The sequence below is a fragment of the Hypanus sabinus genome, chromosome 6, assembly GCF_030144855.1.
Source record: "Hypanus sabinus isolate sHypSab1 chromosome 6, sHypSab1.hap1, whole genome shotgun sequence".
NCBI classification, from domain to species: Eukaryota; Metazoa; Chordata; class Chondrichthyes; order Myliobatiformes; family Dasyatidae; genus Hypanus; species Hypanus sabinus.
Genome location: NC_082711.1, coordinates 70,914,883 through 70,929,119, shown reverse-complemented (window position 1 = coordinate 70,929,119; position 14,237 = coordinate 70,914,883). Strand labels below are relative to the sequence as shown.

General features: G+C 43.2%; 1 protein-coding gene across 19 annotated transcripts in view; it reads left to right on the top strand.

Annotated features, from left to right (window-relative positions):
• Nucleotides 1–14,237, top strand: part of tpk1 (thiamin pyrophosphokinase 1) — a 364,043-nt gene that overhangs the window by 102,118 nt on the left and 247,688 nt on the right. For all 19 annotated transcript variants that reach the window (XR_009512677.1, XM_059972409.1, XM_059972403.1 and 16 more), the window contains 2 exons: nucleotides 690–764; nucleotides 12,338–12,407. Coding sequence is in view for 18 of the 19 variants with exons in the window: in XM_059972403.1 (XP_059828386.1) it covers nucleotides 690–764; nucleotides 12,338–12,407 (145 nt within the window). In the remaining variant the exon portion in view is untranslated. The remainder of the gene's footprint in view (nucleotides 1–689; nucleotides 765–12,337; nucleotides 12,408–14,237) is intronic.

Here is a 14,237-nt window from a genome sequence, read left to right as displayed (position 1 = left end):
GGTACATCTCGTCTAGTCTTATCCAACTTGATGCTTTCCAAAAGCTCCAGCACATTCTCTTTCTTAATAATTACATGCTCAAGCTTTTCAGTCATCCCTACAATCGCCAAGATAGATATAACTTCTATAGAAGTTATAGTCTTTCCTCATTTTGATCAAGGGATTTAGGCTGAAAACAGCAACTGCATTTCTTTTAATATTTTCTGCCAGACCTCACGAGTATTTCCAATATTTTCTGTTTTTATTTGAATTTTCTGTCTGTGAAAAATTTCTTTGGATTTCAATCTCCCACCATATTCATTGCTTAACTATTCAGTAAATTAATCTTCCATGCTGAATAAATAAAGAAAAATAAAATTCTCCTTTTCCCCTACATTTTCTAAACTGAGTATTGCAGGACTAAGTGCATAGATGTTATTTTCACATGGATTTAAATGTGTGACAAGAATTGAGGTTTTAGAGAGGGAGTGGGGGTTAGTAACATGAGAAGAAATAACAGTTAAGATGGTGAATAAAGAAAGACAAATGTAACTGTCTAAAGAATGATGTGCCTTGGAATTGGAGGGTTAACAGGGATAGATACAAAGTGATCATCCTTGGATCAGATGAAACACTAAAATTGATGACTGCAGAGTAATTTAGTGTGGACGTGTATTTTTTTCCATTAACTTTGCCTTTTTTCATTTTAGGAAAATTGAAATATTGCCTGTTAATTCTCAATCAGCCAATGGACAATGACCAGTTTCACTGCCTTTGGAGCAAAGGTAGGATTTTGCTTACTGCTAAGGAAACGTGGTGCAGTTACAGAGCAGCAACCAAGTGCTGTGATTCTGCTCAGCAGGAATAGTGCGATGTTAATGTATGCTCAGCAACACCTCCCTCCCTTGTGTAAACGTTAATGATGAGAAACTATGTCCCTCATCCATTTTATGCTGCAGATTGATGTGACCAGTGTAACTATTTGTTATTTTATTTCTTACTAGAGGGATTGTTGAGTCATTCTTTGCTGTAGTAGGTCATTGATTCTGTTCACTTATTCATTTCCTGTTTAATAAATCTATTTGGCATTTTTTGGCCTAAGGCATGGACTAGTCGTTTGTATATTCATCCATCTTCAGAAAAAGGAGCAAAACCATGAGTGCATTTGTTAAATCTTGTATCTGCTAAAAGAGTGAGGGGGATTATCTGTTTAACTGGTGGGCTTCTTACAAATGACTAAAATATTGGATAGGAAAAACATGTTCAGATTCGCAAGGAGTGAGAACCTGCTGATACGCGTGGTTTAAGCCCAAAATCCAAGCAAAATATTTAGAGCAAAGACTCCAAATCATAACTATTCAGGTCATGCCAAAAACTATCACAGTTCCTGGCAATTGTTCAAATATTTAACTACTTAACAGCCTCAATTTGGATCACAAGTATGATTTAACATCGAACAGAGAATAGTACTGCGCAGGAACAGGACCTGTAGGCCACGATATTGCATTGAAATAATTAAGTTGATGATGCGTAGTTAGTAATCCTTTCTGCCTTTGTACACTTTGTACATATCCCTCCATTCTCTGCATATTCATGTGGCAATCTAACAGCCTCTTAAATGCCTCTGTCACATCTGCCTCCACCAACACCCAGGCAGCTTTTTCTAGGCATCCACCACTCTCTGTGTGAAAATAAACATACCCCACACATCTCCTTTGAATATCCCCCCTCATTTTAAGTGCTTTCCCTCTACTGTTACGTTTTGTAAATTCGAAACAAGTAAAGTAATTCAAAGGAAGACACTGAAGTGTGAAATGTGAGTCTAATTTCAGGTTTATTTTAGGTGTGCACATATCACGTGGTAGTCTGATGACATATGTTTTCACATATTTAAGCATATAATCCATAATGAATTATTTAAACAAGCAAGATATATATACAAGATTACTCAAACATTACTGAAATATCAAACACACAACATCTACTATTACATATTTTGATCCTGGGACAAAAGTGCCAGCTATCCACTCTATCTATGCCTTTCATAATTTTATAAACCTCTCTCAGGCCTCCCCTCAGCTTCTACTACCGCTGAGAAAACAATCCCAAGTTTTTCTAGCCATTCCTAATAGCACTTGCCATCTAATGCAGGCAGCGTCCTAGTAAACCTCTTCTGCACAGAGATTCTTTTTTAATGTAATGACCATAAATGAATCTATTAGGGTTGGAAAATCTCGAATCTTCACCAGCACTTCTCTTCCCCTCCCTTGACAAAGGTATCCAAGTTGTTAGTTGAAGTTTGTGGCATTTGTTAAGGAAGGAATTATGGGAGCATAGCTCAGTAACAATGGGTAGGAGCTACACTTAGTTACAAACACTATTGATGCATCTTGCTGAATGTGCAATTTTCTGCACATTTATTGGATGCAAGAAGTTAACCATGCACATTTCCTAGAAAGTTATGAATATGGTATTGCATTTTCCATCCTGAAGTGAATAGTATCATACATTAGTTTTGCACTAGTTGAATGCATTTCAACTGCATTTCCCTTTGGAAAGACAGAAGTAGTAGTGCTGCCAGTTGAAAGAGGCTAATTGGTAGGTGAAAATGTGAGGAGACAAATCTGAAATACCAGCAAAAAAGAAAAAAAACGATGCTGGAATCATGAGGCGCAAGATTAAATTGGCTGATTAGATGACATAGTTTGTTTAAATATTAAACTCCAGAGGTTGTGTTATGTCAAGTTAGTTGAAGAGAAGTTATTCCTCCAGCTTACGTCGACTTTGATTGGAAGAGAATAGAATGCTGGAGATAGAAATGTTAGAATAGGAGTAGGAATGGGAGAAACAGGCAGTTGAGGCTTAGATTCGCTTTCATGAAGTGAACAGAATTTTTTCAAAGCAGACTCCCAGTAAAACGAGAAATCTTTCTGAGCATTGCTTGTAAGCTTCTGCTTTATTCGGAAAAACGTTTGGATCCTTGGATGATGCAGAGGGTGAAAAATGTGGAACATTCCTTCTTTCAGCATTGCTTCGGAGCCTATCACCCTTGTGTCTGTTCCAATATGTCAATGATTTTTGTCAGGTACTAACTGCAATCCCCTCGTTACTTTTACAGGCAATTTCCACACTACACTCACCTTTCATTTGGTCCCTCTTTGACTCTTCCTCCCCTTCTTGTGTCCCATTGATGTATGCATCTGAGCTCCTCTAGAATTAGTATCCACTACAACCCTTTGAATTTGAATAGATCCTCCCAGTTTGTTTCCTGTAGGGGCTTTTTCTCAGTCCTTACTTCTTTGTTGCCTCTGTTCTGACAATACACTCTGTGGTTCCTGACCTGCTGAGTGCTTCCTGCATATTCTGCTCATCAGATTTTGAATATCAGGTGATTGGAATTGCTGGAGGTAAAAGACAGATCTTTCTGGATTACCCAATATGATCCAAATAATTTCTGGGTGAAATAACAGTAAACTTTTTAATTAAATAAAGTATTTTGAGTTGAAGGGAGGGGACAGAAGCCAGAATAAGAAGGTGGAGGGAGGGGGAGTAGTATCAGCTGATAGTGATAGTTAAGACCAGGTGAGGGGGAGGGGTGGAGGATGAAGTAAGAAGTTGGGAATGAAAGAATCTCTTGTTCCTGCCCCTAACTCTCCTAGTAGGCCCATTGTTTCTGCCTGCTTCTGCCCCACTGAACTCATGTTTGCATGCCTGGACCCCTTTTTGCCCCCTTTGGCTGAATTCCTTCCTACCTACATCTGTGACTCTTCAGATGCTGTCTATCACTTCAGTCACTTTCATTTCCCTGCTCCCGATCACCTTAATTTCGCTATGGACTTCCTGTCCCTGTACACTTCTGTCAACATTAGGAAGGCCTCAAAACTCCTTTTTGCTTTTTGGACTAAAGACCTAACCACCCCATCCATCTGGTGGTAAGGACAGAGTTCCCCTTGTCTGATCTACTATTCCACATGAGCACATCATTCTCTATAATTTGCACTATCTCCAATGGTATCCTACCACTAAGCACATTTATTCCCCACGCACCCTCTGCTTTCAATAGGAATCACTGTCTATGGGACTCCCTTATCCACTCATCCTTCCCACTGATATCCCTCCTGGCACTTTTGCCAGCAAACGGGACAAGTGCTACACCTGCTCCTTCTCCTCCTCCCTCACCACTATTCAGATCCTCAAACGGTCCTTCCAGGTGAGGCAACACTTCACCTGTGAGTCTGACCTGATTATCTATTATATCTGGTGCTCCAGGTGTGGCCTCCTCTACATTGATGAGACTTGATGCAAATTGGGGGTCCGCTTCAGCAAGCAACTTCTCTCTGACCAGCATAAAAGGCAGGATCTCATGGCAGTTATCCATTTCAATTCAACTTCCCAAACCTATTCTGACATGCCTGTCCAGGAGCTCCTCTGCAGCCATGATGAGACAAGCTCAAGTTGGAGGAGCTGCCCCTCATATTCCGTCTGGGTAACCTCCAACCTGATGGCATGAACATTGATTTCTCCAACTTATGCTAAATACTCCCCCACCCCAACTTCTCTTGTTTTCCTTTCCCCATTCCAGTCACTCTCTCACCCTTCAATTCTCCTGCCCTGCCATCACTTCCCTTTGCTTCCTCTTCTTCCCATGGTCCACTGTCCTCTCCTACTAGGTTCTTTCTTCGGTCCTTTATCTCCTCCATCTCTCACCTCCCAAGCTTCTCACATGTATTCTCTTCCCCCACCCACCCATCTTCCCCCTCACCTCGTCCCACCTATCATCTGCCGACTTGTACTCCTCCTCACTGGTAGGTGAGTCTCGAACTAGGGGTCATAGCCTCAAGATTTGGGGAGGTAGATTTAAGATGGAGGTGATAAGGAACTGCTTTTTGCAGAGAGTGGTGAATTTGTGGAATTCTCTGCCCAATGAAGCAGTGGAGGCTTCCTCAAAAAATGCATTTATATATTTCAGACAACTTGGATAGATTTTTGCATAGTAAGATAATTAAGAGTTATGGGGAAAAGGGAGGTAAGTGGGGATGTCCATGGCCAGATCAGCCATGATCTTTTTGAATGGCAGAGCAGGCTTGACAGACCAGTGGGCCTACTCCTGCTCCTATTCCTTATATTCTTATGTTCTCTCCCCCACCTTCCCATTCCAGTTCTCATGAAGGGTCTTGGCCTGAAATGTCAACTGTTTCTCTTCCCCCACAGATGTTGCCTGAATTGCTCGAGCATTTTGTGTGTGTAGCTTGAGCACGTACATAACCACCAATTTTCATTTTGTTTATTATCACTGAGCTAATTCTGTGCACAGTCTACAATTTCAGCCATCCTAATTTTTGTTCAGATGCTTGTGGGTAAAATCTTGTCAAATCCTTTCTCAAATGTTATATAAAAACCTCTTGGATAACAAAGCAGCTCAGAGTGATCAACACCAGGTTTGTTGGACCACATGTGTCTCTTTAGAAATCCAATTAACCATTTTTACTTTCATATTTATCTAAGTGCTTAACCATTAGCCATTGGTGCAGTGAGTTGTGTACAATTATAATCGACACAACTGGGATATCCTTAACAATTTTACTCACATAGTATCCTTGAAACCCAGGATATTTTTCCATTTTAATCATATAATTTTATCATTATCCTTTTAAAGTTAAAGCTTGTAATCATAGATTAATACCACATGGAAAAATGCACTACTGCCCATGTATGTCTTTGCTGACCACAATGTATACTCAAGCTATTCCCAGATCCCATACTTGGCCCATATCCCACCAAACGCTTGTCAGCTATATACCTGTCGACATACTTCTTTAATGTATCTAATGTACTTGCCTCAACCACTTCCTCTGGCAGCTTGTTCTAAATAAATAACACCTGCTGTATAAGTGGTTTGCCCCACTGGTTTTTATTAAACTTTTAATCTATAACCTGAAACCTATGCCCTCTAGATTCCCCAATCTATGCCCTTCATGATTTCATAAATCTATAAGAGATATCCCTCAGTTACTTGCATCCCAAGAACAAATCCCAGCCTGTCTAACCTCTCCCTATAACTCTGGCCCTCAAGTCCCGGCAGCGTCCTTGTGAATCCTTCTGCATTATTTCCAGTTTAATCACATGCTTTCTATAAGATGGTGACTAAAACTGAAAACAATATTCCTAGTGTGCCCTCAGTGATGTCTTATACAATTGCAACATAACCCCCCCCCAACTTGTTTATTCAATAACTTGTCTGATGAAGTCCAGCAGACTAAAGACCATCTTTACTGCCTTGTCTACCTGTGACTCCACTTTAAGAGAATGAAGCACCTGTCCTCTTTTCTGCAACACTGTCCAGGGGCGTTCTGTTCGCTGGAAAACACGGGGATGTTTAAACTAATAAGTGGGGGGGGGGGGAAGGAGATGAACTGGAAATATAAGGATGGAGTTAAGGAGAATAAGAAAAGTTAAGAAAGACAGCAGAATTGACGGAGCAGAAAGCTCAGGAAGGGATTGGAGAATATGGCCAAGTGCAATAGGAGTCAATGTAAGAAGCGAGGGGAGTACTGGATTAAAAGTATTATATATGAATGCATGAAGTATAAGAAATAAAGTGGATGAGCTTGAGGCTCAGTTGGAAATTGGCAAGTATGATATTGTAGGAATAACAGAGACATGGCTGCAAGAGGACCAGGGCTAGGAAATGAATATTAAAGGGTATACATCCTACTGAAAGGACAGACAAGTAGGCAGAGGGGGTAGGGTAGCTCTGTTGGTGAGGAATGAAATTCAGTCCCTTGCGAGGGGTGACATAGAATCAGGAGTTGTCGAGTCAGTGTGGATAGAACTGAGAAATTGTAAGGGCAAAAAGACCCTAATGGGAGTTATCTACAGGCCCCCAAATAGTAGCCTGGATATAGGGTGCAAATTGAAGCAAGAGTTAAAATTAGCATGTTGCAAAGGTAATGCTACGGTTGTAATGGGGGATTTCAACATTCAGTAGGCTGGGAAAATCAGGTTGGTACTGGGCCCCAAGAAAGGGAGTTTGTGGAGTGCCTCCGAGATGGATTCTTAGAGCAGCTTGTACTGGAGCCTACCAGGGAGAAGGCAATTCTGGATCTAGTGTTGTGTAATGAACCGGGTTTGATAAGGGACCTCGAGGTAAAGGAGCCATTAGGAGGCAGTGACCATAATATGATAAGTTTTAATCTACAATTTGAGAGGGAGAAGGGAAAATCGGAAGTGTCCGTATTACAGTTGAACAAAGGGGACTATGGAGCCACGAGGGAGGAATGAGCCAAAGTTGACTGGAAGGATACCCTAGCAGGGATGACAGTGGAACAACAATGGCAGGTATTTCTGGGAATAATACAGAAGGTGCAGGATCAGTTCATTCCAAAGAGGAAGAAAGATTCTAAGGGGAGTAGGGGATGACCATGACTGACAAGGGAAGTCAAGGACAGTATAAAAATAAAAGAGAAGTATAACATAGCAAAGGTGAGCGGGAAGCCAGAGGATTGGGAAACTTTTAAAGAGCAACTGAAAATTACTAAAAAGGCAATACGGGGAGAAAAGATGAGGTACGAAGGTAAGCTAATCAAGAATATAAAGGAGGATAGTAAAAGCTTCTTTATGTATGTGAAGAGGAAAAAATTAGTTAAGACCAAAGTTAGGCCCTTGAAGGCAGAAACGGGTGAATTTATTATGGGGAACAAAGAAATGACAGACGAGTTGAACAGGTACTTTGGATCTATCTTCACTGGGGAAGACACAGACAATCTCCCAGATGTAATAGTGGCCAGAGAACCTAGGGTAACGGAGGAACTGAAGGAAATTCACATTGGGCAGAAAATGGTGTTGGGTAGACTGATGGGACCGAAGGCTGGTAAATCCCCAGGTCCAGATGGTCTGCATCCCAGGGTACTTAAGCAGGTGTCTCTAGAAATCGTGGACGCATTGGTAATCATTTTCCAACGTTCTATAGTTTCAGGATCAGTTCCTGAGGATTGGAGGGTAGCTAATGTTATCCGACTCTTTAAGAAAGGAGGGAGAGAGAAAACGGGGAATTATAGACCAGTTAGCCTGACATCAGTGGTGGGGAAGATGCTGGAGTCAATTACAAAAGATGAAATAATGGCACATTTGGATAGCAGTAACGGTATCAGTCCGAGTCATCATGGACATATGAAGGGGAAATCATGCTTGACTAATCTTTTGGAATTTTCTGTACCTGGACTTCCAGAAAGCCTTTGATAAGGTCCCACATAGGAGAATTGTGGGCAAAATTAGAGCACATGGTATTGGGGGTAGGGTACTAACATGGATAGAAAATTGGTTGGCAGACAGGAAACAAAGCGTAGGGATTAACGGGTCCTTTTCAGAATGGCAGGCGGTGACTCGTGGGGTACCACAAGGCTCGGTGCTGGAACCGCAGCTATTTACAATAAACATTAATGATTCAGGTGAAGGGATTAAAAGTAACATTAGTAAATTTGCAGATGACAGAAATCTGGGTGGCACTGTGAAATATGAGGAGGATGTTAGGAGAATGCAGGGTGACTTGGACAGGTTTGGTGAGTGGGCAGATGCATGGCAGATGCAGTTTAATGTGGATAACTGTGAGGTTATCCACTTTGGTGGCAAGAACAGGAAGGCAGATTGCTATCTAAATGGTGTCAAGTTAGTAAAAAGGGAAGTACAATATGGTCTAGGTGTCCTTATTTATCAGTTACTGAAAGTAAGCATGCAGGTACAGCAGGCAGTGAAGAAAGCTAATGGCATGTTGGCCTTCATAACAAGGGGAATTGAGTATAGTTGCAAAGAGGTCCTTTTGCAGTTGTACAGGGCCCTGGAGAGACCACACCTGGAGTATTGTGTTCAGTTTTGGTCTCCAAATTTGAGGAAGGACATTCTTGCTATAGAGGGAATGCAGCATAGGTTCATGAGGTTGATTTCCGGGATGGCGGGACTGTCATATGTTGAAAGATTGGAACGACTTGGCTTGTATACACTGGAAGTTAGAAGGATGAGAGGGGATCTGATTGAAACATATAAGATTATTAAGGGATTGGACAAGATAGAGGAAGGAAACATGTTCCCGATATTGGAGGAGTCCAGAACCAGAGGCCACAGTTTAAAAGTAAGGGGTAGGCCATTTAGAACAGAATTGAGGAAAAGCTATTTCACCCAGAAAGTTGTGGATCTATGGAATGCTTTGCCTCAGAAGGCATTGGAGGCCAATTCTCTGGATGCTTTCAAGAAAGAGTTAGATCGATCTGTTAAAGATTGCGGAGTCAAGGGATGTGGGGAGAAGGCAGGAACGGTGTACTGATTGTGGATGATCAGCCATGATCACATTGAATGGCGATGCTGGCTTGAAGGGCCGAATGGCCTACTCCTTCACCTATTGTCTATTGTGTATTATAAAATCCTAACTATCTTTGCCCTTCCAAAATGCAATACATTGCACTTATATGAATTAAATTCAATTTCCCATTGCTCAGACCACCTACCCAGCTGATCAAGGTAGTGCTGCAATTTTTGATATATTCCTTCACGATCTATGACATCACATATTTGCGTATCATCTGCAAATTTGTTAACTGTTCCTCATATTGTCCCATCCAAGTCACTTGTATAGATGACAAATCACAATGATCCCAGTACTGATCTCTGTGCCATACAACTAGTCTCAAACCTCCACTCTGAGAAACATCCTCCCTCCACCACATTCTCTTTCCTACCATTCAGCCAATTTTTATCCCTTTTGCTAACTCACCTTATGTACCATGTGGTTAAACATCCCAGCGCAGTCTACTGTGCTGATACTAATCAAAAACCTTACTGAAATTCATATATACTATTTCTATTAACCTCTCCTCATCACTTCATCAGAGAACTCAATCAAATTTGTAAAGCAAAATCTCCCACCCACAAAGCCCTGTTGGCTACCTCTAATCAACCACTGCCTTCACCCAGAGTGCTTTCCAGCATCTATCTCCCACAGATGTTCAGCTCACAGCCCTCCTGAAACGAAGCCACAACATTTGCTGCCCTCCAGTTTTCTGCCATCTTGCTAGAGGTTAGCACTTTTTCAAGCATATCAGTGAGGGCTCCTGCAATGTTTTTGTGTAGCTTCCAGTACTGTAATGTTAATGGATATACTTCATGAATAAAGGACTGATATTGGATTGCACACAGTAGATGACTTTGTCGTGCGTACAGAGATTGGCAGGTATGAAGTTGTGGCTGAAAGAAGATCATAGTTTGGAGTTTAATATCTAATGACACATGTTGTTTCAAAAGGACAGGCAGGTAGACAGAGGGTTTGAGGAGTGCCTACCCTCAGTAAGAGGTGACATAGGATCGGAAGATGTAGAATCCTTGTGGGTAGAGTTAAGAGACTGCAAGGGTAAAAAGTCCCTGGTGGGAATAGAACACAGGCCTCCAAGTGGGATACAAATTACAGTGGGAGATTGAAAAAGCATGTAAAAAGGGCAATGTTACCATAGTGATGGGGGATTTAACATGCAGGTATATTGGGAAAATGTAGTTGTTACTGAATCCAAAGAGTGGGAATTGTAAAATGCCTATGAGATGGCTTTTCAGGTCAACTTTTGCTTGAGCCCCTTTAGGGGAATGGCAATTCTGGATTGGGTGTTGAGTAATGAACCCGATTTGATTTGGGAGCCTAAGGTAAAGGAAGCCTTGGGAGATCATAGTATGGTAGAATTCACCCAGCAGTATGAGGAGGAGAAGTTAAAGTCAGATGTATCAGTATTACAGTGGAGTAAAGGGAATACAGAGGCATGAGAGAGCAGCTGGCCAAAGTTGATTATAAAGGGACAGTAGTATGGATGATTGCAAAACAATAATGGCTGGAATTTCTGGGAGTAATTTTGAAGGCACAGGGTAGATATATCCCAATGATGAAAAAGTATTCCAAAGGGAGGATGAGTCAGCTATGGCTGACAAGTAAAGTTAAGGATATCATGAAATGAAAACAGAGCATTGGCCTAATGGCCTAATTCTGCTCTTGTGTCTTATAGAAACATAGAAAACCTAGCACTGTACAGGCCCTCCGGCCAACAAAGCTGCGCCAAACATGTCCTTACCTTAGAAATTTCCCATGGTTACCCATAGCCCTCTAATTTTCTAAGCTCCATGTACCTATCCAGGAGTCTCTTGAAAGACCCTATTGTGTCCACCTCCACCACCATCGCCAACAGCTCTTTCCATGCACTCACCACTCTCTGCATAAAAAACTTACCCCTGACATCTCCTCTGTACCTATTTCCAAGCATCTTAAACCTGTGTTCTCTCATGTTAGCCATATCAGCCCTGGGAAAAAGCCTCTGACTATCCACATGATCGATGCCTCTCATCATCTTACACACCTCTATCAGGTCACCCCTCATCCTCCGTCACTCCAAGGAGAAAAGGCCAAGTTCACTCAACCTATTCTCATAAGGCATGCTCTACAGTCCAGGCAACATCCTTGTAAGTCTCCTCTGCCCCTTTCTATAGTTTCCATATCCTTTCTGTAGTGAGGCAACCAGAACTGAGCACAGTACTTCTAGTGGGGTCTGACCAGGGTCCAATATAGCTGTAACATTACCTCTTGGCTCCTAAACTCAATCCCACAGTTCATAAAGGCCAGTGCACTGTATGCATTCTTAACCACAGAGACAACCTGCGCAGTAGCTTTGGGTGTCCTATGGACTTGGACCACAAGATCCCCCTGATCCTCCACACTGCCAAGTATCTTACCATTAATACTATATTCTGCCATCATATTTGACCTACCCAAATGAACCACCTCACATTTACCTGGGTTGAACTCCATCTGCCACTTCTCAGCCCAGTTTCACATCCTATCAATGTCCCATTGTAACCTCTGACAGCTGTCCCCACTTTCCACAACACCCCGACCTTTGTGTCATAAGCAAATTTACTAACCCATCCCTCCATTTCCTTATTCAGGTCATTTATAAAAATCACGAAGAGTAGGGGTCCCAGAACAGATCCTTGAGATCCCTTATGGATTCTGTTTATTGTTTTACCAACCGATCTCATGGCCCTTCTTTGTCATAAATTTCCCATTGAGTATACTCTGAAACCGTCTATATAGTAGCTGTTATTGCCTGATTTTTATTGCAGTTATAAAGGGTACTCTTTCGTGTTATCCTCATCACGAAGATAAGGGATGAACCATGATTGTTGAAGTTTGCTTTTGAATGAAGCCTTTGATATACTATGTCTGAATATACCTAACCTTGCTTTCTGCTATAAATTTCTTATAATTCCGTGGAAATATTTCTTGGGAAGTATAATTCTCCATGTGTATTTTTTTTCATTTTATCTATTTTTGAAGCGGTTTTTCGAGCATGTGCCGATGGTGGAGCAAACCAACTCTATGAACACACAAAAGGAATACAAGAAAGGTAAAGCTGTTGTTCCTGTTTTTTCTATTACTTTTCCAATCTTATGTTTAACTGTTTACTGAGTGGCATTCTGTCTGATAATTGAAGTAACAATGGATTCCTTTGTTAGAAAGAAAATAGTTCTGCTTCGATCAATGTGTCTAAAAATGCCAGTCAGAAAATTAAAGCATAGGCAAGGTAATCATAGTTAATATCGTTCTTCATTTATCTGTCAAATTGGCTATACTGACATTCACTATTTTTATGGATAAAGACAACAGTCTGATATATATGTGGCTACATGACAGCCGGTCTGATAAATGTTTGTTTCTACAGCTTCAAATAATATTTGAGCACTTAAACTTGTATCTGCAATTTTGTTTCTAAATTATGAATTTGTGGCGGCTCATTTCCTAGCGTATGCGAACCGACTCACAATTAGATAGCCTACGGGGGTTTGCGAGCACAGAGCTTTGGAGCCTCTTCGCCATGGGGGGCCGGTTGACAGAGGCTTAAAAGTGAGGCTGAAGTTTTCGAATAAAGTTTTTCCTTCGACTGCAGTTACCGACTCCGTGTCGTAATTTTAGCGCTGCTTGTAGCACACCGCTACAATTGGTGACCCCGACGGTCCAAACGATTTTTGGACCAGAAATGACCGACGCCGCCTCTGTTCATGCGGTTTTGTTGAAACTGCCGGGTTTCTGGACACAGCGCCCGGACCTATGGTTCCAGCAAGCCGAAGCCCAATTCCACGTTCGCCGGATCACCTCCGAAGACACCCGCTACTACTACGTGGTGAGCTCCCTCGACCAGGACACAGCTGCCCAGGTCGCGGAGTTCGTACAGTCGCCCCCGGCAGACGGCAAGTACACGGAATTCAAAGCCCTGCTCCTCAGGACTTTCGGACTCTCACGGCACGAGCGGGCTGCCCGTTTACTGCACCTGGATGGCTTGGGCGACAGACCTCCATCGGCTTTAATGAACGAGATGTTGTCTCTGGCCGAGGGACACACAGGCCTCATGTTTGAGCAGGCATTCCTGGAGCAGCTGCCCGAGGACATACGCCTGCTGCTGTCCGACGCGGATTTCAGTGACCCCCGGAAGGTGGCAGCCCGGGTGGACTTGCTGTGGAACGCCAAAAAGGTGAGCGGGGCGTCCATCGCACAGATCTCCCAGCCACGCTCCCGGCAGCAAACCAGTCCAGGCCCGGCCGCAGAGCCCACTAACCCCCGGCCCAATGACCACTGGTGCTTCTACTACCAGCGGTGGGGCGCAGAAGCCCGCCGTTGCCGCCCGCCCTGCAAGTTCCCGGGAAACGCCAGGGCCAGCCGCCGCTGATGGCTACGGCGGCTGGCCATCGGGATAGCCTCCTGTATGTATGGGATAGAAGGTCGGGACGCCGGTTTTTGGTCGATACTGGGGCTGAGATCAGCGTTTTACCTCCGACAAGTTACGACACCCGCAGCAGGGCACCGGGTCCCCCCCTGAGGGCCGTGAATGGCAGCACAGTAAGGACCTATGGCACCCGTCAGGTGCAGCTACTGTTCGGCCCCAGCCAGTTCACGTGGGACTTCACACTGGCCGCCGTAGCCCAACCGCTTCTGGGTGCGGATTTTTTGCGAGCTCACAGCCTGCTGGTTGACCTGCCCAGGAAGAGACTGGTACACGCCGAGACCTTTCAGACGTTCTCCCTGGGCGCGGCCCAGTTGCCAGCCCCTCACCTCGGCTCCATCACGCTGTCCGACAACGACTTCATCAGGGTCCTGGCGGAGTTCCCATCGGTTCTGGCACCGCAGTTCACAGCAGCCATGCCCAGGCACGGCGTACAGCACCACATCCCGACACAGGGAC